The following is a 27,803-nucleotide window of genomic DNA, read 5'->3' on the forward strand; positions in this document are numbered from 1 at the left end:
TAATCTCCCGTACTATGATAATATCAATCCTCTCTTTCCTCACACTTACCTTTCCGTTATCACTGGTACAATAGTATTATGTATGTAGATATGTATGTAGAAATAAAAATGTTAATTAAAATAATAATAATAAAGCTTTGTGGCGAGCTGTTGGTGAGTAGCGACACCACGGGGCCAGTTGTTAATCCGAGTGCTCCCGAGAGTCGGTCAAGACCCTCGTCTTCGGCTTGCCGAAGTGGAATCCGAGAGGGTCTGCAGGACTTTCACCTCTGACTTGCCTTAACCGGCCGGCCAGAGTGGAGTCGCTAGAGCTATATGCTCCAGGGGTGGAAGTGTTAAAGGGCATAACGCCGCGAGTAACTCCGGAGAAAGCGCAGCACACCTCTCTACACCCCTGAGCTGGCAGACGCCAATGTTGCCCCTCAGTCCGGTCTATACGACCCATGACGCCAGGGGGGGCCCATTTAGTCGCTGGCTAGTCACCGCCTGCCATTTTTTCAGTCCGAGACTATGAACCAGGCAGGTGACCCGTAGTCTCCATCCATAGCCCAGTAACCAGTCCCTCCATCCTTCATCCATAACCCTAGTCCGTTCTCCAATAACTGCAATAGCTCCTGTGCACAGGCTGGGGATGGTCTCTGGCTACATCCCATGATATAGTCAGAGACTAGATCCAGCATGTGCACCACTTTCACTTTTGTCGATTATTTTGCGCTTAAAACGGCCTCTACGTGTTGGATCTGTATCCCCACGCAAGCCTTATAAAGGACCGGGACACTTTTGACCCGTGAGCTCCAAAGCGTACAAACATAATAATAATATTAATAATCATTAGACGTTTAGACAAATTCAAGTTCTTTATTTAGTGCTTTCTTCTTATGATATTTTCAATAATACAATGTATTTAAACTATTTTCAACCTTATGTCTTACACATAGTGTTCAAAATTAATTGAATAAAAAATACAAATCATGGTAGCATGATATGCCAGGAACTCTAAATAAATTCTAAAATAATAATCTTTACTTGCTTATGAACCAAATAGTATGAATTCATGGATAAAATAAATATTTTTTTCCGACGCGCATTAAAATTCGCCCGCTGTGTCCTGAAGAAAAATTTTTTTTACCTACTTTTTTCAAAAAAAGTACCATACAATGGTATATATTTATAATCCTGATAAATGTAGCTTTCAGGACATATTTTTTTTATTAGATTATCTCCAGTGATTTAAAAGTAAACGACGTTTATTTAAAAAAATACTTTTTGGTTTTTGTGAATTTTACTCCATATTTATAATTTTTTGTATGAAAAGGCAAAAAGTTTTTTCTAGAAATGAATTCGCCATCCTTTAATTATCCGAAAATGACACCACACTTGCCCTAATACCCATAGTTTTGAAGATATGGGCCTTAAAGTGAAGCGCGGCAGAAGGAAACTTGCCCCCCCTCCCCCTGCTACCACAGGGGGGGCTCCCGATGTCTACCGACGGAAATCTACTCAGGAGCACCCAAAGAACAACTGGTGCAAAAATGAGCCTTCTATACCAAAGTGGAGGGGTCTCCATACAAATCATTGCACTAAATTCCCTACTAAGATTAGATTACTCCAAGCTCTATTCCCGAAGAATAAAGAACAAAGTTCAACAAACTCAGTTTCCTGAACTTCTCAATTAGCGTGTGTCGCCGACTGGTTGTTGGATGCATCCCTACTGCTTCAACCACACCAATCAAAGGCCAATGACAGGACCTGTCATTGGCCTTTGATTGCGCCGGCGATGGCGATCTGCACGCGTTGGTGTGGTTGAAGCCTTAGACGGACTGCGAGGTTACTCCGAAAAAAGTTCCCAAAGTTTCGAGTTTTGCCATCCCTCTCACACAGAATAAGCAACAGTGACAGCTAGACCCGAAACTACGTAAACAGCGTTTCGGAGTAGTCCTGCTTCTAAAGCAAATTCAACTCTATTCCCAATCAATAAGTGTCACACTCACCAAGCTTCCTGCGCTTCTTGATCTGAGCATGTGTCGCTGGCTGCTCCGTAATATCAAGCAGCTTGATGCCCGCGCGGGGAGGGGGCCGCGGGACAGCGGGGAGGGGCCGCCCCGCCCCGCCGCCCCCGCGGCCCGCCCAGCGGGACGGCAGGCCTTTGAGCGGCGCTAGAGAAAGAAAAGAAGTATTGTCAGGCCTCTTCATCTCCTCGAGTTTACATCGAAAACAAAACACGCACGATGGCCCACCTACAGGATACTATTCGACAAGGCCTCATATACGAGCGAACATTGACTCACGCACGCGTATTCTTGTGTATGATGGAAGAAAATAAAGAAAATTGTGTACTAAATACTGTGCAGTATTTAACTGCCTAAATAATAATAAAAACACAGACTGTACTTTTTTAAGTTGCCTCAAGACACTGAGAGGTAAATAAGTATTAATGAATATCATTCATGATAATTCATGCTAAATCATGTATTTCCTCCGCCATTTTCCGCAGTTTGGCACCTCACGTCACATCATTTTACCGAAGTCAGCCCTATAGCTTCGGCGCAGTGCCGATCGCTGACGTTTGTCAACAAAATGGTGCTTGACTCTTGAGACAGGCTAAATTACACCATATTGTTAATGACATTGAGCATACATTTTTTTAAATACCTTCGCGAAGTAAAACTTCTGTACGTAGTACTTATTATTATTCTGTGGTATTATTAACAGGACCATTGGGTTGAAGGTCCAATGACAAAACGGGACTATTCCCACCTCTCGTTCCCACCACTGCAACTCCTGTGTAGCCAGGATCTACAGCTTGACCGCCATAAAAACCCAACCAATGAAAGTCAAGTTTGTCCCGGGGGAAAGTTGAAACTGTCATTGGACCCGCAACGAAATTAATCAGAAGAACATAGGAAGAGTTCGAAATTTCAAGGTCCAATGACAGTTTCACTTTTCCTAATGCTCTAAAGACTTGGCACTGGTTACTGGTGGCCTTATCCACTTGAGCATACTCAGGTAAATGAGCGGCTCGGCCAAATAAGCCACTCATTCGCCTGAGCTTGCTTATGTCGATATAGATCGTTTCATCCACGAAGACGCGCCACACCGTCTGGCCGAGGTAAGCGCGAGGTGCGGGTAGTTTGATCTGAGCAATCCGAGAGTCATTATTGTAGTGTGCGTGTGCACTCATGCATGATTTAGCGTGTACCGATAACACTCAAACATTAGCCTTAGCGGAAGTATGGTGGGGCGCGTCTTCATAGATGACACGATCTATACAAAGCTATAAACATCACTCACGGACACGAATTTCATACACTCATGCGTAACACTAATTATTACAATATAGCGATAGGCGATTTTCTAAAAAAAATTACGATCGAAATATTCGATTAATTAGTTCGATAAATGTTCATTCGTCATTCGAATGATTTATTACCTTTCAAGATTTTCATCCATTCGAATGATTCATACGAATATTTTTGCGGCTAGCCGACTAATAACTTATTTTGTTATAATACATCTGAAAATTGTCTTATAAATTAATATGCATTTTCGAAATCGTTTTATTCTGAGAGGAAATCTGTGATATAAATACAGGAAAGACAATTTGCGCAGTTCCCTAATGCAAAGTATGGGGCCAACAATTTATTCGTCTGAGATCATTTCATACATAACCTATCACTTTCCATCTGTTAGGCAAATCAAACGTATTTTACATAACGTGGTACGCCTGTTAAAATTAGGTCAAGGCTAGCTTTTGTTAGGATATTACGGGCTTCTATTGCTCTAATTCGGAAGACGCGTTACGCTAATCTTCGAACGTTGTCCAAATAGAGATAAATATTATAGCACAAAATCCAAAAAGTATGAATCAAAATAATATTTTTCAAGGTTTTAGACATGCTAAAGTAATATAAATGCAATAAATAAATGTGAGAAACAATAGCAGAATATTTAACAAAAATGGATAAAATTCTTGACCTGCTTTTCAACCGATGATAAGTGATGGTCAGGCATTTATTTATTCAATAGATATTGAAGATGAAAATTCTTTCACCAGTAAACTAGTACAAATTCCTGAGTAACGTAACATAGTGACTTTTTGCAGCGATTCTAACGTGCGTTTTGAAAGTCGCGCGACTGAATCGCGATTGTATCGCTGCTTTTGTGCTTCAACCACACCAACGCGTGCAGATCGATCGATCAATCCCCATTGACAGGTCGCGTGAACTGTCATGGGTCGCGCGACCTGTCATTGCCCTTTGATCGCGCCGGCGATGGCGATCTGTGGGCTGAGTGTGTTTAAAAAATGTATGAAAATTTTAGTTTTTGAACGTTTCCCGCTAGGGGCGCTGTATCCAATGACAGTTTAACTTTCCCCCGGGACAAACTTGACCTTCATTGGTTGGGTTTTTGTGGCGGTCAAGCTGTAGATCCTGGCTACACAGGAGTTGCAGTGGTGGGAACGAGAAGTGGGAATAGTCCCGTAGGGGCACTGTACAATCCGTCATACATTTAATGTCATTTTTTGACGCGCTCACTAGTGAGTGCGTTTGGTGAAAACTCACACTAGGCTCTCTGCACACGTTGGTGTGGTTGAAGCTTTAGTAACGCGTGTGTGTAAAGGTGCATATTTTGCGATTCAATCGCGTTTTGTAAAAGTGCCCTAAAATTAATAAATAAGTCTACGCAGCCTACCATAATCAAAAGCTAGTCCCAAATACTCACTGGTGTCAGTCATCTTCCTAGGCATGCCGCGGCTACGGACGGGCACTGTAGGCGCCTGCGCCTTCTTCTGGTTGGCCTGGGCCTCGGTAGCCTTGGCTAAGAGCTCGCTGCGGAGAGCCACGGACTTGGGCTTCCGTTTCAGGGTGAAGTGTTTCACTGCGTTGGGTTGCTGGCCCACCTGGAATGTTGAGAGGGTAGTTGAAGACTTTAGTAATGTGTGGGATGTTTGGAGCACTTTTAAAAAGGTTAAATAAATAAATAATGTATTTATTGCCTTCGAACCGTTAGGTTGTTGATTAGGAATGAACCAAATTTCATTTGGCGCGCATTTTGTCGTGAAAATTGTTTTCTTGATCTTAATATTTTCAGTACTTTTTTCAGTTGTTGATGTTACGGCGCATACGAGTATTTCAAAAACTTGTCTTTCTTTTTTTACTCAAATTCACGTGCAAATCTTTGTGTCTGCATAAAATTATGTAGCAACAATAGTCAAGATTTAATTTCAGGATAAATTAAGAAACTATAAGTCCTAACTCAGTACCTAAGGTATGGGAGCGGCATGGAAGGGTGTTTTTGAAAAGTCAAACATCACCGAGACTTGGGACTTGTATGCTCTGTCACATCACAATAGTAAATATTCCGATACCTCAGGCATTGACTTAGTCAAGGTCTAGATCTATAGCTGGGACATTTAAAAACTTAAATATCAATCAAACAAGCCAATTGCTGTCCACTGCCAGCTGAATATAATTGCATGGGCAGGCAATTGACAGTAATTTGTTTATTGAACTGATTCGTCTTCCTTTCTATCTACAGACGTTATTGAATTAGAAACACCCCTGTATGTTAAATACGGATGATGGGCAAATTAAATACTTCTTCTACCTCGTTCCCTCACTGATGAGGATCACGACTACAGATAGTGTTCCTCCACAGACTGCGGTCATAAGCTGTGTGGACCACATGATGAAATTAAATACAGATGAGGACAAGTCAAGCTGAACAGTTTGGCTTCTTATTAACATGTATTAAGGGCGATTTTGCAACAATAATGTAGTCTGTATGAGGGTTTTGGCGATTGAAAAATCCGCCAGATGGCAATACGTAGACGCGAGGTCCGAATGCTGCATGATTGGTGGATTTTGACATATCTGTCAATGTCATGTCAAAAATAAACCATCATGCAGCATTTGGACCTCGCGTCTACGTATTGCCATCTGGCGGATTTTTCAATCGCGAAAACCCTCATTGCTATCATATGTACGTCAAAATAAAATATCAAGATCCAACTTACTACAGAAACTAAAGCATTCTTATTCAAATATAGGCACTCAAGAGGTAGCAGTCCAAGGTCAGAGTGTTTGGCTAGCGCCCGTCTCAGCTCTCCGATCATATCGCTGAAGATGGGCCTGGTCTCGTCGAACTCTGCTATCTCGGTGTTGAGGGTGCCCGCTGAGGGAAACGTCTTGAGGACCTCGGCCAGCATCGCCACCCATAAGTCTGAGTCCACCGCTGCCACTTCGATAATCTCTTCGAGTTCATTTCGCCACTGTAATAAAAAGGTTTTTTATAATCTAGTTCAATGCACATAACTAAATAGGGAATTATTTTTCCAGTCAGGTGTCTGGTTAATTTAAAAGGGACTGGACCAATTACCCTTAACCAGGCAGCAGTTAAATAGAGCCCACATCAATTTAAACTTTGTTGTGAAGATATGGTTGAAAATCATTGAAAATATAGTGGCGAGAGTGAATAGGCACTTACTGGGCAGATATGTACCATCCTAGACTGCATCTCACTAAACACCAGGTGCGATTGCGGTCAAATACCTGCCTTGTATAGCATAAAAAAAACATTTTTTCCTAAGCTTGGGGAAGGGTAACGTAACGGAAGTCAAACTACATTTATGAATATCTTATGAGACTGAACCATACCCTAAAATTACACATTTTGATAAGCCTTTTCTTGTAATAGGCTTGAAAATTCAAACAATTTACTAAGAAAGGTTACAGCTAAAATAAAATTATAGACATTAGTGAGTTAAATTAAATACACAACATTGAAGAAATGAAAGATTTATTGCCAATAAAATATTTATAATGGACGTAATTTATTGCCCAAACTGAAGAATGTGATGAAAATTATTTCAAATCAATTGGGCCAAGGAATGTGTTTGGTTTAGCAGAGTACAGAGACCTTGAGGTTAGCAGAAATGTAAACTAAGGTTTTTGAGGTTAGGTATCCCTATGTTAGCAGTTTAGCATTATAAAATAAGCTTAAATTTAAGTAATAAACGAGTTCTCAATAGTTTTATTTGTCAATCAACAATAATAATTGAAATTATGACGCCTGCTGAAAATAGGAGGGAAAATACAACGTCGATAATTAATTTAATACCACGCAATAAATCTTTCTCAAATAACAACGGACAGTGAAACGCATTACAAATCATACATTACATATCTACAACTAAATAATTAAGCATCAACAATAATAAATTTTAGAATTTTCTCTTGTGTAAATTACTACATGACAACAAATAAAACTATAGTCGATCGTATCTCTCTTTCTATCATAATATATTTTCGTACGCCAAGACAGAGATACAAAACACAATACAGTTACGCAAAACCATAGAACATCAAAGAGAAAAGTTACCTCTTCAACATTTCTGCGCGGGATATGAAAGAAACTTAGCAATAATTTCAATTTCACTTGTGTTTGCAGGTCTGGAAAACAATCCTTGATATTCTTCAGAACTTCAGCGTTTAACTGTGTACAAATTGAGCCACTGGTCCACGAATCATTCGATGTACCGAGTTTATTGTGGAGCCACAAAGATGTGTCACTATCCCGCACGTTCGCCATCTTGTAACTGAGACAGTAGTGACGTATTCGCCATGTGCCTTCAGTTTGTTTGTTGTTGCTCAATAGCTCACACTAATGAGCGTAATTATTGAACTAGCTCACTTAATGAGTTAAGAATGACTAATGTAAAACTTTGTTCAGTTTGTTCTATTCTTTTCTGTCTGTATTGTAATATCTTTGATACCGAATAAATATTATTTCTTTCTTTCTGTTCTTTCTTTGCAAAGTAACAGTTGTAAATTAGGCCTACACGCTCCAATCTTGATTCACTTCGATAAAGGATTCGATTTTCGTAGTGGTGATTAAAAAGTGCCACTTGTCCTCTTTGTAATATTGTTTAATGATTATTTTTTGTAATTAATAAAAAATAATATTTAGGTTTAAAGAACATTTATTTCTCATTAAAAACCTTACAGTCACTTACATGAGAAATTAACAAATTTTATGTAGGTATGTGATTCTTAAGTTGTCCAATAGCCATTTAAAAAAGTAAAAAATGACATTTTAGTTTTATTTTAACATTTTAGAAAACTTTTTTTATATTTCACACAAAAGCGTTATAAGAAAGAGCTAGTTCATTAACCGCATCACTACAATTGTCTATGGTTAAATGAATGTCAAAAAATTATGCTCATGTCTCTCATAGCTGTCATTGCTGAAATGACCAATCAAATATGTCGGCGCAGCAGTGTGGATACCTGTGTACAAAGTCGCACTTAGCTTTAAAATTAAATGTCCCCCGGTTACATCGGTCTTCACCGGTGAAGCTACAGCTATCTTAGAAGCCATACTTTATGTGAAATCCCATTCGTTAAATAACGTTTTAATTTTCTCGGATTCCCTTAGTTGCCTCCAATCAATTTTGGCTAACCCTTTCAAATGCAAAGTAAAATTTCCCACAGTTCTAAAAATAAGACAAGCCCTTTTCGATTGTCGACTGAAGGATATCAACATAGTATTGGCTTGGATTCCTAGTCACAGAGGAATCCCAGGTAATGAATCTGTCGACTCATGTGCTAAACATGCCATATCCTTTGGTTCACTAGAGCACTACTTTTTATTCTCACACGATGCTGCATCTCTCTCCCAAGCCCATCTCTATAAATCGTGGAGAACTCATTGGGATAACTCAAAAAGGTTGGCTGGCAAATATTATGCAGATATTCAGAAAGATATTCCCCCTAGACCTTGGTTTTTTAAATACAAACACCTTCCTAAAAGCTCGGTTTCAATTATTTGTCGGTTGCGAATTGGTCATGCGTGTACTCCGGTTCACCTCGCGAAGATGCATATAAAGGATAGTTCCTTGTGCGAATGTGGCTTAGACGAAGGCACAACCAATCATATTTTTTTTAATTGTCCAAACATAGGTTCCTCCTTATTAGATTTCCTCCCTGACAGCGTCCCTCGTCCTACTAATATTAAATGTTTACTAAACTCCATGAATCCTCCGCTTATAAAACAAATATCAAAATTTATCCAATCCCGAAAAATTCGCTTGTAGGTATAATCAAAATTATTTTTCCTCTCCCAATCTCCCATCCTACCCTCCTCCTTCCAACTATTTTAATCCCTGTATTATGTATATATTTGTGTTGTCTCAATCTGTGATGTCTTTTTTGTTTTGTTTTAGGTACTCACACAAATAATTTCGCTTATTGTTAAAAAATTAAATATTGTAAATTTTCTTTTTTCTTTTTAAAAACCCTGTAACTTTGTCAAAGCTGTTTACGTGACATTGGCGAAATCATGGTTCTCAAAACCAAGCCGTCGCCAAAATAAAAGAAGAAGAAGAAGAAGAAGAATGTTTTATTTCGGAATTTAGATCATTGTTGATTGGTCAATAGAGTCATGTAATATTTGAACCATAGACAAAATCTGTGCGCGCCATATTTAAAATCGAATGATTTTGCTAAGATATTTTATTGACCACACAAGTGTAATTTATACTAGATTTGATTTATTTCAGGAAAATAATGTCCGTTGTTTCTGATTCATGCTCAACAGGCAATATTTACGAGGAAGTGTTGAATGACGAGACAACTTGCGATTTATCTTGTAAACAGCTAAAAGAAGTGCCCGACTTGGCGAATAACAAGTTATTGTGTGTGAGTTTATTTTGAAATCAAATGATAAATTTCTGTGTCCACAGTTATATTATTATTATATTATTAGAAGCGAGGCCCTATGATATTTTACTTAATCACTTAACATTTCTTTTACAGATTCTATATCTCCATAACAATCAAATAACATCGTTACCAGATGATTTCTTCCCATCATTACCAAGTCTAATGTGGCTCGATCTACGTGATAATGAACTAACAGATTTCCCAAAATCGGTCCAGAACCATCCTAGCCTTACACATTTGCTATTACAAAACAATCAACTAAATTCTTTGCCTAACGAATTAGGCACAACCAATTTAAAGGTTCTACAGTTAAATGGTAATCCTCTAGTCTACCCTCCGAAGGAAATCATCAAGGGTGGTGTTACAAAAATACTGGAATTCCTTCATCATAAATACATAGACAACATTTTTGCACAATCCCAATCCGATGTTTCTGATGCTGCCAGTACGGCCAACTACCCTGACGTTTTTAACCAAGAAGTAGTAAGTTACAATTCAGTAATCGATGGCGATAAGTTGAAAAAATCAAAAACTTTATCGATACAGTTTAGCGAGAGAGAATTGGAAGAATCTGGAGACGAATGCTACAGTAAAACTAAAGGGAAATGCCCGAAGCTGGCCAAAAGTCGCACGCTTATTCCGCCATACTATCAAAGTTCGAAGTATGTGGTCCCACAGGGCGCTGACAGCAGAGAAATACAAAATGTAAAGATAAAACAAAGTTACTTGAAAGATTTGGCTATAAAGAAGCACAAGGATTTGCTTGCTACCAGAGATAAGATATTGCAAGGGAGAAAGTACGTTTCCTTAATCTAAGTCCGGCTCGAAGGACCATTTTTTGCTAAATTGGCGACGCATATAAGTTTTAATTTTTGAATTCGATAAAAATGTTTACTTAATACTATCATTTTCAGGAACTTGGAACTGCTAAAGAACTGGCGTCGAAACTACCGATTTAAGCAGCAATTCGTCGACTCTTCCTACAAAATCGACTCTCAGAATATTCCTTACGATACAGCTCCGGAGTACATGAACCTCCTTACTAGGGAGGATATCGAGAAAGACCTCCCTGATAAGTACAAAAAGAGGTTGATAAGAAGGTGCAAGCCTACAGTTCCGAGAAAGAATAACAACGATGTGCATTTGGCTATGAAAATAAAGCAGTTGTTTGAGAATTTGGAGGCGATCGACTTGAACAGAGAAGGGATGACTCCTAGGACGGAGCAGAAGGTCTTGCTGAGCGAGATTCAAAAAGTAATTTTAGCATTTCGTATTTTATTATCATTGGGTGTTATTTTTATTCATAATTTTTATACTGCTTGAGTATGTCTTCTTTCAGATAACGGAAATAAAGCAAAAGTTATCGGAACTGTCGACTAACAATGGAAGATCGGTAGCAGAGGTCGATTAAAGATTGGGCACTTTTCTTCCTCATTTATTTATTAATTAAATGTTTTAAAATATATTTTTCATACTCAATCAATGTATTTTTAATTAGTTGGATTAGATACTGATAATTTTAATAGGTTAATACTAGATAACAGCTGAGTTATAAAATAAAAGTAATGTAACGTAACGATAACTTTGTTTTATTAAATAAATAAATATTTTCTTAATAAATATTTCAAATCGCACGATAACGTATCAATTTAATCGAATATAATTTGTTGATTTACCGCGGGACGTTCGGCCCCACAACGTAGGGTAGAAGGGAGAGTTCCTTGACCTGTAAAAATAAAAGGTATCTCTTTGAAACGGTCTATTCCAAGTGGACTCCAGTGCCCCGATTACGGTAATTTTTAACGTTTCAAATTTAAAAATTACCGTAATCGGGGCTCAGGCTTACTATACTTCGGTGTCCTTTGATCACCCATGGTTCACGCATGGGTAAGATCACCTAGGTGATCAAAGTGGACTTCTTATTCATGGATGATGAAAGGACACGGAAGTGTCGCCTGGAGTTTTATTAATCTAAGCCACTTTCATCACTTGGGTGATCAAATCAAATCAATCAAATCCAGGTGATATCAAAACGGAATAGACCATTGAAACATTAACATAAAATAATAGGAAGAACCATTAGCTGTAGGTAGGTAACCAACAACCTCGGTGCTGAAAACACATAACTAACTTTATTGTGTTTTTACGATCCCAACGCATTTGCGATTCGATCAATTTCGTGCATAGCGTAACTGCGCCATTAGTAGGCGCGCACACCGTTGATTTTTAGTTGGCCGATAGATGTGCTCGATTTTAATTTGTATGAAGAATCGGCCAAATTGAATCGGCGTAGTGTGCGCAACTCCCATATACATGCCCATACTGATCAACTGCCCGACTAAAAAACTATCGGCCGACGAAAAATCAACGGTGTGCGCCTACTATTAAAGAATCAGTTTTACCTGCCAACCTAACGACGACATTATTTCGATTCCACTTACCTACTTCCAAAATGGCCGTCGATCCATCGCGATGGCCGACACAATGTTTCGAGCTCTACCAAGCATTAACATGGTTCGAGCAATTCGACATTATCACTGATCCTCGATTCTGTTTCACCAATCTGTAAATAATTAAAAAATATATGATAATCATTAGGCCGTAGCTTAGTAGGGGGACAATGCTCAAAAAGATTTGTTCATAGTTTGAGATAAAAAAAATATAAAGATAGGTATCTAAACTTTTCCGAACACACTACAGTTTGTGACATTCTGTGATACAGAGGGGATTCCCCGTACCATAGATTGCAATTTGCATCTGCAACCATGCTGCCCTACCTCAAATTCGATTCTAGCTACAGCCCTGACTGAAGAACAGGTCATCTATGCCTACCTCAAGAGCTCTCGGTGTCCTCTTCGCACAAATTATCGTGCAAATACAGCGGGTGGCAGGCCGCGGCTGTCCTCAGCGACACCCGGCACAGAGGGCAGATCCTCTTGATCCTCATTGCCTTCAGCAGGCATTGCGTACAGAACACGTGCCCGCAACGGGTTGAGGATACCGCCTCGTTGTTGAGGTTGTTGAAGCATATCGGACATCTGATTTTGAGGAATTTTCTAGGCTTCTTTTTTGTCTGCTAAAAGAACAGAGAAGATAGATCTCCTTATTGCTCTATTTAAATGGCACATTAATAAATAATTGAATTTGAGTTTATACACCACACAAAACGGACGAAAGAAATAGAAACAAACAGCATAACTTAGGCAGCCTTGTTGCTATGAAGCGGTATCTATCAGACACTCGTGGAGAGTATTGGATTTATGAGAAATAGATAACATTCGATTTGGCGCTCTTTATAATTGAAATCAATCCGTGGTTCAGGCAGGAAAAGAATCATAACAAATACCTAAGTATTGAGGGTATATTTAGGTATACACAGCAAGTGGAACAATTAAGTACAATAGTCAGTTAAGTCTCCACTGCAAGAGCAAAACCCTCTCCAACCCTACACTCCCCACGCCGCCGGTCAGACGGGTTGGGGTGCCTTTAATTTTACAATAGCAATACCAGTAATACGTACTTACTTTTGTAACTTTAGCTTTTTTTGTTTTCTTCTTCGCACCAACATTATTTTCTTTCACGGCACCTGTCTCGGTCTTCATTCGAATTTGGTTCCAGACCCAAAGTGTTACGCTAACTGTACGACTACACAGTATCACAAATAATTTCACATGGAGTGTTGACTCAAATTGATTTACCCGCGGAGAAGAATTACAATTTCTCCGAGTCCATCTGTAACGTCTGACAGTGTCATTGTTATTTCAGAAGTGACAATTAATTGATGCATGGTTTCGATGGTTTCAGAACGAAGCTAAAAGTAAACCTTCTTCAGGAATTCTATAAAAACCAACGATTATGTAAAGCCGCGATCACATTTGCGTTTTTATCCGGTCGCGAGAGGTCGTCGTTAAAACTACTTTAGTAAAAAACAGTAAAGTTCTAAAATAATATAGATTTATCTGAAATCTAATTATGCAAATGCATAAATGTTGTATGGATTGAAAAACACTGGTATAAATAGGTATTTGTAATTTCCATTTTGGATAGGTCATTGTAGATTTCAAGAGAGCTAAGTATTCATCCACAACTCCTAAGTAGGTACTCCCTCGTAAAAATCATTAGTTAAGTAATTATTGTATGTATTATTTTAATAATTAACGAAATAAAAAGCGTCATTATTTTAAAGAGTTTATTTTTGATTCATCGTCAGACGGCCGGCACCATAATATAAAACAAAACATCCGTACAACATGGAACTTAAATAACTGTCGAATATATGAAATTACAAACGCAAATATCAGCTGCTATTTTCAATACAAAGTTTATACTGCCATGCCCGTGCGCAATAAGTTGAGACCTGTGACGTCATAGAGTAAAGTCTACTTATTTGTAGCAAAATCACAACGAATACAATTCAAAGTGTCACAGTGATTACCTTGATCAGCTGTTGTCCATACAATACGGGCAACATTATCAAGAAATAGACATGACTGATCGTAGGATTGTAAAAAATATCATTGAAGATGTTACGCAGATCTACGCTTATCGCGCACGTAGTAATAAGTCAATAGCGTATTACATTAGTTACCTTATTATTTTACGATCTTGTTGGCAACACAACGATTTAAGCTTGGTTTCCATTTCACAATATGAAATCAACTAATGAATACACAAAATCAAATAATTACAAAAATAAGAATGTTACACTACAAATAAAAGATTGATCTTCTGTTGTCTGTATCTACTTAGAAAAAGTATAATAAACTATAGTGAACGATTTTTTTGTGCATTGTATTACTATTTTTGTATAAACGTTATTCAATAGTTGTCTACTTACATATTTTTTATCTTAGTTCTCAAACGCTGGCTGCCTTGTTTTTTATAAAAAGCATTTACAAAAACTGCAGTTGTTAAAACAAATATAATTTCAAAAATCTAAATGCACTACGATTATTTTAATAGGAAGATCGCAGACTAGTTTATTGTGGACATTATCACGGCTAACAATATAAATAATACTGAGGATAAATATAAATTTTACATAACAAAAGCAAAGTCGAACTTGGGCATATACTTTCTAAATAAATATAAAATTAAATTAAATGCGGCTCTGTGCAAAATTACTTAAAATATAGTGAGCGGAGTAACACCGGTCAGCGTAATCTAAACAAATCGAATATTCATCGAATTTCTCGATTATAGTCAACTCATAGTCGTTCAACAAATACTGCCAAACCAAATGTACCAAAATAGATAAATAATAACGCCACTTATTATTTTTTAAATTAATAAACCACACGTTTATTATTAAATAAAAGAGACGCGCGATTCGTGCAAGTTATTTTAGACCAATTGGTTGGCAGCATTGAGTTTCCTTAATGGACATTATATCTCATAAGTATAAGGTTCCAAATCAAATGAGAAGTGAGAGAGAGAACTTAACAAAAAATAGTGCAGTATCTGGCGCTAAAGTGTGACCAGCTATTTGACACTTGTCAAAAATTTCGACCCAAGATTTTACCATCTTAAGCTGAGTTGCACCATCTTGCTTTAACTTTAACAAACGTCAAAGATCTGTCAAACTCCATACAAAATACACCAGTTACCGTTATAGTTACGGTCAAAGTTAGTTGGTGCAACTCATCCTCAACCTTTAATTCCATCCTTACATATCAAATCGTCACCGTACTTACATATCACAATAACAACTATCCACAACTGTGCCAATTCAGTCTTAACTGCCACTTGACTAGGCTTTTGTCCGAAACAGCTTCCTATACTGCCAAATGTATTTTTCCCTAAAATTAGTCTATTCCTTAGCTCTCATGATAGCTTCCCAAACTATTTCTTTTTATTGTGGCTTCGTGCAGTTAGAAAATTTAGCCAAGTGTCAAGTAAAATTATATTTAAAGTGAATATAACATTTAAACAACGATTAGAGAATGAAGCCACGATAGCCGAACGGTGAAGGTCGGACTGGGCGATAAGTAATTTGTGCAATAGGTACAAGTAAAAAATAAATGATATCCCCCTCAATTCCTTGAGTTACAGTAAAGAAAATGCACTTCATTGAGCTTTTACGCGATTATCTTGAGAATTTGAAGCGATGTTGCACTGTTTTTTTTGTAGTGTTCGTCATTGTAACAAAAATGACAAATTCCCAAGTGCATCACAGCAGTCAAAGTAAATAAAAGTTTGGGAAGCGCTGGTCTATTGCAAACATGACTTGCCTCTCCACAAAATAGAGGCTAAAAGAAAAAAAAATACATAATTTTGACAGATGACATGATTTTTTACTTGCAGCGATTTCACGCTTTGAGTCAAGAACAGTATTTTATTACCTACATAAATAAATGAAGTGGAGAAGCATTTTTTTTACCTTAGAAAGATACGAAGCTTATTATAATGCTCGATACCTATAGTAATAAACGTCAATGATTTAAAAAAACATCTTAACATTTCTCGGCCGTTACTTATCGTAGAGACGACAAAACACAATTTAAAAAACTTACCTTAATTAATTCACTATAATTATCGCCCTAATTACAACTAGACAATCATTATAGCTAGCTACACAGACTTTGCTACAAAATTATAATACATATTGTATATTTTTTTTACTTTTCATTTATATTTTATATGTATATTTTAGTTAGCAATTGCTTACTAGTTTTCTTACTTAATTTAGGAATATACAATTTTATATCTACTTATTCATAGTCTAAACAAAGCAGTAAGCGATTATAAAATAAATTAATTGTTAGCAGCCTTATTACAAAAAAATAATAACTCAATGCAATAGTGTCCGACCGAAACTAGTTTTACGACCGAAACCGAAACCGAAAACGAATTTCGGCAACGGTGTCTATTTCGGCCGAAACCGAAACCGAAACTTCCAAAAGGTATCAAATTATGTATTAAAAAGAAAAAGAAGGATTTATAGTCTGATTTTTTTTTAATTACTCGCAATATTCAGGACATCTATGTACATAACCCGTTCCATGGTCGGGTCTTTTACCTTAATAATTTCTCAAAACAAAATTGGTAGTACGTAAGTTAGTATCTAATGTACTTGCCACTTGGATACCTTGGTGATAAATACTAAAATGAACTTTGAAACTCTGAATCCATAATATTATCACCATGAAATGCACTATAGTCATTACTAACTACTTAACTAATGTTTGTTTACGTATAGCATTTGGGAAACAAAAAAAAATTGTAGGTTAGATAAAACTTGATTACTTACTATACTTTTATTAGTCATATTGAATATTTTTTTTATGTTTACACCCGCTCTTATGTTATAACGACATAAAACGAGATAAAACTTACCATACCATTCAAAATAAATCACTCGAAAACTCGCCACCACAACAAAACAAAACTAACAGCAAACAAACAAGCGAGCGAATCACGACATTGGCTCTGATCGGATTCATCCACTCATTCAACGCGCCGAACATGACCGATAACAGCGCGGAAACTCCCGAATGCACATTCGGTTTCGGTCGTAGTTTCGGCAAGTTTGCCGCCGAAAACGAAACTAAACCGAAACTCGTGTTTTTACCGAAACTCAACCGAAAACGAAACCGAAACCGAACATTCGGTCGGACACTACAATGCAAGCTTTAGAGTAGGCGCACACCGTTGATTTTTCGTCGGCCGATACAGTCCTCTCAACTTAAGCTGAGAATTGCATTTGTGTGAGTGCACACCGATAGTTTAGAGTGGCAATCGGCTTGAAGCGCGGCGCGTCCCGCGCATGGTTTATTATAGCAAGCGGCCTGAAGCGCGGCGCGTCCGCCACGCACCGCTTGCTTGTCGCTCACATACTTCACTTCACCCCGGGTACTGGTAGCAGATACGTGTAATTTTATGTAATTGTGTTCCAAATATTACTGAAATGGCTCCTACTGTAAGTGAATTTCCTGTACGAAATCCATTAAGCAGCCAAGTGAAAGAAATTTTATGCAAATTGAATACGTATTTTAAAGGTGTGAACGAAAAGTTTTTAGTCTGTTTTTATTTTGTAATTTTATAAAGTTTGTCTTTTTGTTGTATTTTGTAAGGCTGGCTGGACGCCCTCTCTATAAACGGTGCTCGCAGAATATCAGCGTCGAGGTACTTCGTGCCTTGGCATATGCTGAGCGAGGACCTGTTTTTATTTATTTATTTATTTAAAAGGATGTGTCAAGTGTCGTTACATCGGCCCAATTGGTAGCATGTGTTTTATAGACTTCCTTTTAATAAAACATTAATTTTATTTGTATGTGTTTTACTAACGGTACTTTTGGCGATCACTCACACAAATGCAATTCTCAGCTTAAGTTGATAGGACTGTAGTTTAGTCGGGCAGTTGATTGATCAGTATGGGCATGTATGGGAGTGCGCACACTACGCCGATTCGATTTGGCCGATTCTTCATACAATTTAAAATCGGGCACAACTATCGGCCAACTAAAAATCAACGCGCCTACTTTTATTGTCATGATATTAATATGCCCAACTATTAATCGGCGTACTTGATAATAATCGTAAAACCGTAGTGTCCTCCATTTTGACTAATTATAATTAACTTTTTTAAAAAATAAAACCGACTTCAAATGCGTGAACACAAAAAAAAAACTAAAAATTAAAAATATTGCGTATAAAAAAGTTCATCCCCAATTTTCCACCCTTGGGGGTGAAATATTTTCTTCAAATTCGCATGAAACCACCCTTTTGATAATACCTATTCAACAAAAAAATAATCGTTCAAATTGATTTATAATCGGCGGAGATATTGCGTATAAAAAAGTTCATCCCCAATTTTCCACCCTTGGGGGTTGTTTTTTCTATTATTAAATTTAAATGGGACCACCCTTGAGGTATTACCTATACGCCGAAAAAACATTTGTTCAAATCGGTTCATAATTGGCGGAGTTATCGCGTAACAAACATAGAAAAAAAAACATACGGGTCGAATTGAGAACCTCCTCCTTTTTTGAAGTCGGTTGAAAATATCGTAATTTTTTGTCATAATCCAGGTCATTCAGTCTCCACTACAGAAGCACGACCCTCTCTAATTTTCCAGAAGCAAATGGAGGAGTCTACACTCTTCCCGCTGGCTTGTCGGCTAAGGGGAGACAGTAAATACTTTTTGTAATAAGGCTGTATTCATATTTTTTAAGTGTACGATTCTCATTACGAGAATGCGACACTTACACGACATACATATTTATGTATAGCGATCTATCTATTGCATATTTTTAGTTCACCAAAATGGCGTTTACATTGCACTGGGTCATCCAATTTATATATAAAACCAGAGACAAAACTGGTTCTACATTATATTGATAGGATATCCTTTATCAAAGACAATATTACATTAATAATCATATAAACACGTGTTGAATCGGATATCGCTATACTGAATTTACATACCCAGTCACTGTTTGAATGCTTGAAAAATTGGAAATACATTCGGACTTTTATACTTTTTTAAATCAGGACAATATTGTATAATCAATGAATTATTTTTTTAAAGTAAACAGTAAATTAAGAATCAACCCAGTATCAAAAGCTGTTAATAATAACAATTTATTTAGTTTTACATATGTTTATACAATTCATTATTAGTACACAAGTAGTGTATAGTCAACATTTGACATTGTATTGTGATTTTACATAATATTTTACATTTAGTAACTTTTTCTTAGATAAGTATGCCATTATCATAGTTTTGAGTTGCTCACATAAATATTGTGATTCTGACGTATTATTTAAATACACAGGATTTATTTTTGGTGAAGGGGCTAACTATTGCCGAGGAATCTGTGCAAAACAATTTAATTTCTACTAAGAACTGCGTTAAGCATAACTTTTTAGTGAATTTTGGCACTTAATAAATAAGGCAGTGTACAAGTTAGTTAATAATGCTTTTATGAAATACTGAAAACAATTTTGTTATGATAATTTACAGTACATTTTGCTTGGTCAGCCGGTGCGATGTGACTTGTGATAAGTATATTGTTATTGCTAAATTCTTGAAAAAAAAACCTATCGAGTTAAACATTCAGCGTTTGTAGCTACTTAGCTACTGTTGTTATAAAATTATATGTTAGTTTGTGCATTTGTAGCAGTGAGTGGCGTCGTAGACGTCGTAGCAATAATAGTAGAATAGAAAAACTATTACAAGACGTTTACGCGGCTTTTTACACGCCGTAGCAGTGACAGGTTTCGTAGCAGTCACAGTCGTCGTAGTAAGAATCGTTTTTTATTATAGCAAAGATTTAATGACGTATTTACGGCTTACCGAATGTCGTAGCAAGATTCATTTTCATTTATACAGTAGATTTTAAGGCTTTCCGAACGCCGTAGCACTGATCGGCTTCGTAGCAGTGGCAGACGTCGTAGCAAGAACAATACAGCTACATTAACTTACAGCAGAGATTAAATTAAAGCTTATGTGGTCGCAGTACCCTGCGCCAGACGGCCGTAGCAGTGATAAAATTCGTAGTCACGAACAGCGCGGGAACGGTACGCCTTTGTAACTTTTTGAACGTCGTAGCCCGTAGCAGTGCCAGACGTCGTAGTAGAAACATTTATGTACTTACAGCGAGATTAATTTAAAGATTAGGTCGCGGTATCTTGCGCTGAACAGCCGTAGCGGTAATAGGCTTCATAGACACGAAGAGCGCGGGGACAGTACGCCTTTCAGTATGCATTCGTAGCAGTGGTAGACGTCTTAGTAGAAACATTTATTTACAGCGAGACTAACTTAAAGCTTAGGTCGCGGTATCTTGCGCTGAACAGCCGTAGCGGTGATAGGCTTCGTAGTTACGAATACCTGGCGAAGTCTTTCCAAGCGATTTTACGGCTTTCCAAACGTCGTAGCACTGACCGGCTTCGTAGCAGCGGCAGTCGTCGTAGTAGAAACATAATATACTAACTTAAAGCTTAGGTCGCGGTATCTTGCGCCGGACGGCCGTAGCGGTGATAGGCTTCGTAGATACGAAGAGCGCGGGGACAGTACGCTTTGTAACTTTCCGATCGCCGTAGCAGTGCCATACGTCGTAGTAGAAGAACATTTACTTATTTACAGCGAGACTAACTTAAAGCTTAGGTCGCGGTATCCTGCGCCGAACAGCCGTAGCGGTGATAGGCTTCGTAGTAACGAACAGCGTGGGGACAGTACGCCTTTGTAACTTTCCGATCGCCGTAGCAGTGAATACATTCGTAGCAGTGCCAGACGTCGTAGTAGAAACATTTACTTACAGAGACATTAACTTAAAGCTTAGGTCGCGGTATCTTGCGCCGAACAGCCGTAGCGGTAATAGGCTTCGTTGAGACAAAGAGCGCGTCGTTAACGCTGTAGCACTGACCGGCTTCGTAGCAGTGGCAGACATCGTAGCAAAAACATATTTTTAACTTACAGAGATTAAATAAATTTGTGTGGTTGCGGAAGTCGTAGCAAGAAAATTGACTTACAGCGAGATTACGATATAGCACTGACCGGCCTCGTAGCAGTGGCAGACGTAGCAGATTTTTTTTAACTTGTCGTAGCAGTGCCATACGTCGTAGTATAAGAACATTTACTTATTTACAGCGAGACTAACTTAAAGCTTAGGTCGCGGTATCTTGCGCCGAACAGCCGTAGCGGTGATAGGCTTCGTAGTTACGAATAGCTGGCGACGTCGTAGCAAGATTCGTTCCCATTTACAGTAGATTTTAAGTCTTTCCAAACGTCCTAGCACTGACCGGTTCCGTAGCAGTGGAAACAAGAACATTTACTTACAGCGAGACTAACTTAAAGCTTAGGTCGCGGTATCTTGCGCCGAACAGCCGTAGCGGTGATAGGCTTCGTAGACACGAAGAGCGCGGGGACAGTACGCCTTTGTAAGTTTCTGATCGCCGTAGCAGTGAATTCATTCGTAGCAGTACCAGACGTCGTAGTAGAAACATTTACTTACAGAGACATTAACTTAAAGCTTAGGTCGCGGTATCTTGCGCCGGACGGCCGTAGCGGTGATAGGCTTCGTAGTTACGAATAGCTGGCGAAGTCTTTCCAAGCGGTTTTACGGCTTTCCAAACGTCGTAGCACTGACCGGCTTCGTAGCAGCGGCAGTCGTCGTAGTAGAAACAAGAGACTAACTTAAAGCTTAGGTCGCGGTATCTTGCGCCGGACGGCCGTAGCGGTGACAGGCTTCGTAGACACGAAGAGCGCGGGTGCCGTTGCGCTGCGGCGCGGCGCGTTGCGTCGCCGCTAGAAGGCGCGCGCCATGTACACGCGGCCGCCGGCGCTGCGGTGCGCTTCCACGAAGCCGAGCTTGCTGTAGAACTGGTGGAGGTAGTGGTCGGTCGCGTTTATGCACGCGTGGACTCCGGTCGCACCTTGAAAGAAGATTGATTAGTTTTTAATTTGATTAAGAGAGCTGATGTCCACTGGGGCGGAAAAGTATAGTGGACGCGCCTAGAATGAACGATTGTAGTTAGTTTTTAATTTGATCGAGCGTTGCACAGAGCTGATGGCCACTGGGGCTTATGAGTATATCCCCCCACTAGGTGGACCGACGATTTGGTGAAAAGTAGGTCTTGTATTCGTAGTTGACTAATATCTATGCCTTAATTAATTCTTCGCAGCTTTGTAAACGCAGCAGGGATGACTTCGTAGCACTGAATAGTTTCGTAGCAGTCGCAGACGTCGTAGCAAGTAGTCAACTCACCGTGGGCCCTTAGCGCGGCCAGCAGAGACGTGAGCAGGCGCGCGTTTGCGGCTTGTCGCAGTGGTTTACTACTCCGTAGCAGTCCCAGACGTCGTAGCAGACATCCTCAACTTACCGTGGCCAGTAGGTAAGTTAGTAACCCCGCGGACGCGCGCGCGTCGCGGCAGGCGGGCGTGCTATAGTGACAGGCTTCATAGCAGCCACTAGAATCGTAGCTATGACTGGCTTCGTAGCAGTCACAGAAGTCGTAGCAAATTAACTCGTGGGCCCGCAGCGCGAATAGGAGACACGTGAGCAGGAGCGTGGGCGCGTGCTGTTCGTAGCAGTGATTGGCTTCGTAGCAGTCTCAAACGTCGTAGTGAGAAAGAAGTAGGCTTTGACTTAACGGGGGCTTGCAACGCAGTCAATAGATACGAGAAGGCGCGTGCGTGTCGTAGCAGTGACCGACTTCGTAGCAGTCACAAACGTCGTAGCAGACATCCTCGACTTACTGTGGACCCCGCGGGCGCGTGTGGGTCGTAGCAGTGACCGGCATCGTAGCAGTGAGAAACTCCGTAGCACTTCTAAACGTCGTAGCATACTGTGGAAACAAATCTCTGAGTCTTCGACTTACCGTGGGCGCGCAAAGCAGCTAGTAGGCAAGTCAACAGCCTCGCGGGCGCGTGCGCGTCGCGGCAGGCGGGCGGCGGCAGCACGCAGCACGTCAGCAGCGCGGGGTGCGCGCGCGTCACGCTGTCGGGTGCACGCTCTAACGACGCGAACTGGTGGAAGTGACGCACGCAGTCCTGGAACAAACGTGGGTTTTAAACGAAAAACTGACAACGCCACTCTTGTGGCGGAGTTTTGGGCTGACACTGTAAGTTTGTTGTCGACACAACAAGAAGAATACGAGGTTTAGACTAGCAATAAAACTGTGTAAATCTTGCGGAAGTTGGCTTGCCAATGTAAATCAATGGTAAACGGCTTGCGATAAACAACTAGTCTAAACCTAGCTTAAGACTATTTATAGAACTGCAGTAAGATGAAACATAAGACTAAATAAGTAAGGCAGCAGTTAGGAACATGCTATGATATGTTTTCTCTCGCAAGCGAACAGAAAATGAGATCTATAGGAGAACTAAAGTAATCGACATAGCTTGCAAATTGCCAAATTGATGATGACAGTTGTAACAGAAACTTTCTGGGAACGCGTAATAAGATAGGCAGATTATCAGGCTCGGTTGCCCGACGACCATATTATTATGACAGTCACGGGCAGCACCTGAATATAGACAGCGCAAGACTATTTGAAGTAGAAATCCCTGGGGAAGATCTTTGTCCAGCAATAGACGACTTTTGTATAAAATCAAACGAATATTATTTTGACAAGCAATATTTGGGATATGTATAAGGGACCTGAAAAGGACTTACTTACAAATAAATATTTTGAATTACCTTGGCAGCAGGGCTGAGGTCGTCTCTGTCCACAAGCGACTGCGGGTACTTGGCGCACATTTCAGGAATCCAGGCGATCTCCTGCCGCTTGTAGAACTCTTTGCTGTTCAGGGCCGCACACGCGTAGCCTACGATCTCTGGTTTCGCACCTGAAATGAAAATGTAACACAATTTTAAAGCATGGTCCGTGAGCACGTAGAATCCCGTCCAATGACCCCAAGCTACCCATCCCTATCGCTCGCGCGTAATTATGTTGCTGTCGCGCTTGCACACTCACTGCGGGCGCCCGTCGCACAGTCGCGACAGCAACATAATTACGCGCGAGCGATAGGGATGGGTAGCTTGGGGTCATTGGACGGGATTCTACGTGCTCACGGACCAGGCTTTAGATGTCCAACTATGAATCGGCCCATTAACATTTATAGGAGGGCGCTGCTATCAATACTGGGTTATTGTTTTTGTTTTCGATATTTGCCACTTGACGTTTCAGAATCGTGCGCTATAGTTATGACATCATCGTCGTCAGGTCATTTAGTCTACACTGCAGGACGACCGAGCGGGTTGTCGTACAAGAACAGAAGAGAGGATTTTGGGTACACTCCCCACGGATTAAGGAGGCCTTATGCTCCCATATTTTTCCTCGTTAAATCATCACACATGTCAAAAGTCACACATGTACCACATGATAGAATCATTCTTGTACACACATGATAGAAACTCCTAAAGGCTCCATAAATCAGACAATACACATGACAGATTCATTATTGAGCTCACCGTTTATCCTCTGCTCGCTAGGTATCTTCTCGCCAGAGTCGTCACATTCCCCATCCAACGCTTCAATGTCTGGATGCAGGCAGTGACAACTAATTATAGTGACTTTTTTCGAGTCTATCACTGTCGCACATACTGGCACCTAGCTTTGCGTGAAAGTGATAAACATCGTTCGTTCGTTCGTTTCAGCCGAATGACGTCCACTGCTAGACAAAGGCCTCCTCCAAGGTTTTCCACAATGAACGGTCCTGCGCTGCCCGCATTCAGGCTCTTCCCGTGACCTTCACCAGATCGTCGGTCCACCTAGTAGGAGGCCTGCCCACGCTACGTACGATAAACATACAAAATCGTTATCACACTCACCGTTTATCCTCTGCTCGCTGACTATCTTCTCCCCAGAGTCGTCGCACTCTCCATCCAACGCTTCAATGTCTGGATGCAGGCAGTCTTCGTCATCTTCTATCACCATACACAGCTCTGGTGTGAGAGTCAGGAATGGTGCTACTAGCCTGCGAACGATGGTATATTTTTATGCAATGGGCTCTTTTGGCCTATAGGAAACCTAACTGGTCACAAAATTATTAATCATTGAGGCTGTTAACAGTATAATACTCAATAGTGCCGTGTGGTGACGGCAGAGTAGAATACATTTGTCACCAACCCCTACTCTTCCCGCGGGTGTCATAAGAGGCGACTTAGGGACTACACATCAAACAGAGAACGGGGCAGCAGCGCTCACTGAAAAACATCAATCTTTTAAACTGCGATCTTCTACCCGCCTGCCAAGCGTTGGGATTATGGCAAAACCCTCCACTCTAGTGGAGGAGGCTCATAGTCCAGCAGTGGACTGTAAAGGGCTGTTGATGATGATGATGATGATTCAATATTATTGAGTAATCTTTCGTTATTAGTTACATTTATTATGTTAAAAAAACAATGCTCAGACTACTTCGCGTCGCGTATGCGCGTTCCTAACCAATATTGAACGCTGCGTGATATTTTAACGTGAGGTTGCAAAGATGTGTTTTTCTGATATTTCTAAAAAGGGTAAAAAATGATTAGTGTGAGTGTATTTTTCTATCTTATCTTACCTATCTGCTGGCAACGTTTGCAGATCGCTTGGGAAGAGGTCGCTGCAGTCGGATCCATCGCGACACGTCTTGTGGCAGATTACGCATACCTAAAAAAAACAAATGAAATTGCATTTTGACATCAGATTCATTTAGGTAAGGTACCCTGCGTTTAGAAACTTTAGGAAGAAAGATAAGGTAGATAATGTTAGAGCGTAATTTCCTTAGAGGGAGGGGTAACTGCCTTCCCACGCCCACCGGTTACTCCTATGTGTAAAACTCTCTTGAGCATTGAAATAGGAAGTGATTCAGCTTCGTATTTCAGAACAAAAGCGTATTATGCGACACCGCGATGCAGGATCGCAGGCGCGGGCTACCTAAGTAAACTTCGACAAACTTTACTTCGACATTACGTTACTCCGACATTTCTGAATATCGACATGACTTTACTTCGACACTATACTACTCCGACAAAGGATATTCGCCTTTGTCTAAGTAGTGTAGTGTCGAAGTAAAGTCATGTCGATATTCAGTAGTGTCGGAGTAACGTAATGTCGAAGTAACGTTTGTCGGAGTCCAGTTTTTGAGCCGCAGGCGCGGCGGTGCGTGCCATAGAACTCCTGCGTGAGCGCCATCTGTTAGTCGACGTCTGCACTAGCTTGCAGCACTCACCGCTTGCTCGTCAGCGGGGCGGTAGACGCGGGGCGCGTGGGGCTCAAAGACCTCCCCCGCTAGCCTTTGTAGAACCCTGGACGAGCGCCATCTGTTGAGTGCTAACTACACTAGCTTGCAGCACTCACCGCTTGCTCATCAGCGGGGCGGTAGAGGCAAGTATGTATGTGGGATTTTGATATTCAACCACAACCAGGAAGCTTTTAAATGTCAGTGCTTCCTTCCGAGCGGGTGTCGCTCTCGGGAACCAAGGTACCAGTTTTCCTATATATACTTGGCGGGATAAAAAACTTCGTCACCGCGATGCAGGATCGTACGCGCGGCGGTCCGCGCCATAGTAACTCCTGCGCAGCGCCATCTGTTGAGCACTAACTACACTAGCTTGTACCACTCACCGCTTGCTCGTCGGCGGGGCGGTAGACGCGGGGCGCGTGGGGCGCGCGCGTGCGGGGCGCGGGGCGGGGCGCGGGCCGCAGCGCGTCGGCGGCGCAGTCCACGCACAGCAGGCGGCGCAGGTCGGCCGCGAGCCCGCCGCGGAACACCCACGGCTCCTGTGCGCCGCTCTCGAACGCTTCGCGCCAGCCTTTGGAGAACCCTGTGCGAGCGACATCGGTTGGGCGACGTCTATACACTGACGTGTAGCGAGGCGCATCACTTACCGCTTGCTCGTCGGTAGGGCGGCACCCACGGCTACTGTGCGCCGTCTTGAAGGCACTAGCTTGTTTAGCGAGGCGTAGTTACCGCTTGTTGATGGTATTCTCAAACATTACTATGAGGTCTCACAGCGCGCATGGACGGCGGACGCACAGGGTCACACACGAACCAATCACAGAGCTCTATTCAACGCTGTGCGTTCGATTTGCTGCTTCACTTAAGCAAGCATCGATTGTAAATACGGGATCATTTTATAAGTATGTGGGATTTTAATATCCAACCACAACAAGGCAGCTAAGATGTCAGTGCTTCCTTCTCGGAAACCAGGGTCCCATTGATACCATCTCCGTTTTCCTATATATACTTGGCGGGATAAAAAACTTCGTCACCGCGGTGCAGGATCGTAGGCGCGGCGGTGTCTGCCATAGAACTCCCGCGCCAGCGCCATCTGTTGAGCGCTAACCACACTAGCTTGTATCACTCACCGCTTGCTCGTCGGCGGGGCGGTATGGGCGGGGCGCGTGGGGCGCGCGCGTGCGGGGCGCGGGGCGGGGCGCGGGCCGCAGCGCGTCGGCGGCGCAGTCCACGCACAGCAGGCGGCGCAGGTCGGCCGCGAGCCCGCCGCGGAACACCCACGGCTCCTGTGCGCCGCTCTCGAAGGCTTCCCGCCAGCCTTTAGAGAACCCTGTTCGACCGCCATCTGTTGAACGACGACTACACCTAGCTTGTAACTAGGCCGTAGCACTTACCTCGCTTCTTCGTCGGCGGGGCGG

At 40.9% G+C, this 27,803-nt stretch overlaps 3 protein-coding genes and 1 long non-coding RNA gene across 4 annotated transcripts in view; 1 reads left to right on the forward strand and 3 right to left on the reverse strand.

Annotated features, from left to right (window-relative positions):
- LOC135083611 (negative elongation factor A) overlaps positions 1 to 7,590 on the reverse strand; it is a 21,686-nt gene extending 14,096 nt beyond the window's left edge. The window contains exons 1-4 of the mRNA XM_063978310.1: positions 7,381 to 7,590; positions 6,017 to 6,271; positions 4,723 to 4,900; positions 1,992 to 2,156 (exon numbers count right to left, since the gene is read on the reverse strand). Of these exons, the coding sequence (XP_063834380.1) occupies positions 1,992 to 2,156; positions 4,723 to 4,900; positions 6,017 to 6,271; positions 7,381 to 7,590 (808 nt within the window). The remainder of the gene's footprint in view (positions 1 to 1,991; positions 2,157 to 4,722; positions 4,901 to 6,016; positions 6,272 to 7,380) is intronic.
- Positions 7,591 to 9,489: 1,899 nt separating this feature from the next.
- LOC135083993 (uncharacterized) lies at positions 9,490 to 11,260 on the forward strand. Its single transcript, XM_063978752.1, has 4 exons — positions 9,490 to 9,698; positions 9,816 to 10,519; positions 10,637 to 10,976; positions 11,062 to 11,260. The coding sequence occupies exons 1-4, from the start codon at positions 9,567 to 9,569 to the stop codon at positions 11,131 to 11,133; spliced, it is 1,248 nt and encodes a 415-aa protein (XP_063834822.1). The 5' UTR covers positions 9,490 to 9,566; the 3' UTR covers positions 11,134 to 11,260.
- Positions 11,261 to 11,295: 35 nt separating this feature from the next.
- Positions 11,296 to 12,281, reverse strand: LOC135083995 (uncharacterized). The gene is made up of 2 exons (XR_010259746.1): positions 12,164 to 12,281; positions 11,296 to 11,448 (listed from the first exon to the last, which is right to left on the reverse strand). It is a non-coding gene; the product is annotated as an uncharacterized LOC135083995 (long non-coding RNA).
- A 9,061-nt stretch (positions 12,282 to 21,342) lies between these two features.
- The window catches only part of LOC135083723 (protein O-GlcNAcase), a 47,101-nt gene continuing 40,640 nt past the window's right edge, over positions 21,343 to 27,803 (reverse strand). Inside the window, exons 18-22 of the mRNA XM_063978447.1 lie at positions 25,726 to 25,814; positions 24,998 to 25,143; positions 23,864 to 24,012; positions 23,043 to 23,214; positions 21,343 to 22,097 (exon numbers count right to left, since the gene is read on the reverse strand). Of these exons, the coding sequence (XP_063834517.1) occupies positions 21,970 to 22,097; positions 23,043 to 23,214; positions 23,864 to 24,012; positions 24,998 to 25,143; positions 25,726 to 25,814 (684 nt within the window). The 3' untranslated portion in view covers positions 21,343 to 21,969. The remainder of the gene's footprint in view (positions 22,098 to 23,042; positions 23,215 to 23,863; positions 24,013 to 24,997; positions 25,144 to 25,725; positions 25,815 to 27,803) is intronic.

This window comes from Ostrinia nubilalis, chromosome 24, assembly GCF_963855985.1.
Source record: "Ostrinia nubilalis chromosome 24, ilOstNubi1.1, whole genome shotgun sequence".
NCBI classification, from domain to species: Eukaryota; Metazoa; Arthropoda; class Insecta; order Lepidoptera; family Crambidae; genus Ostrinia; species Ostrinia nubilalis.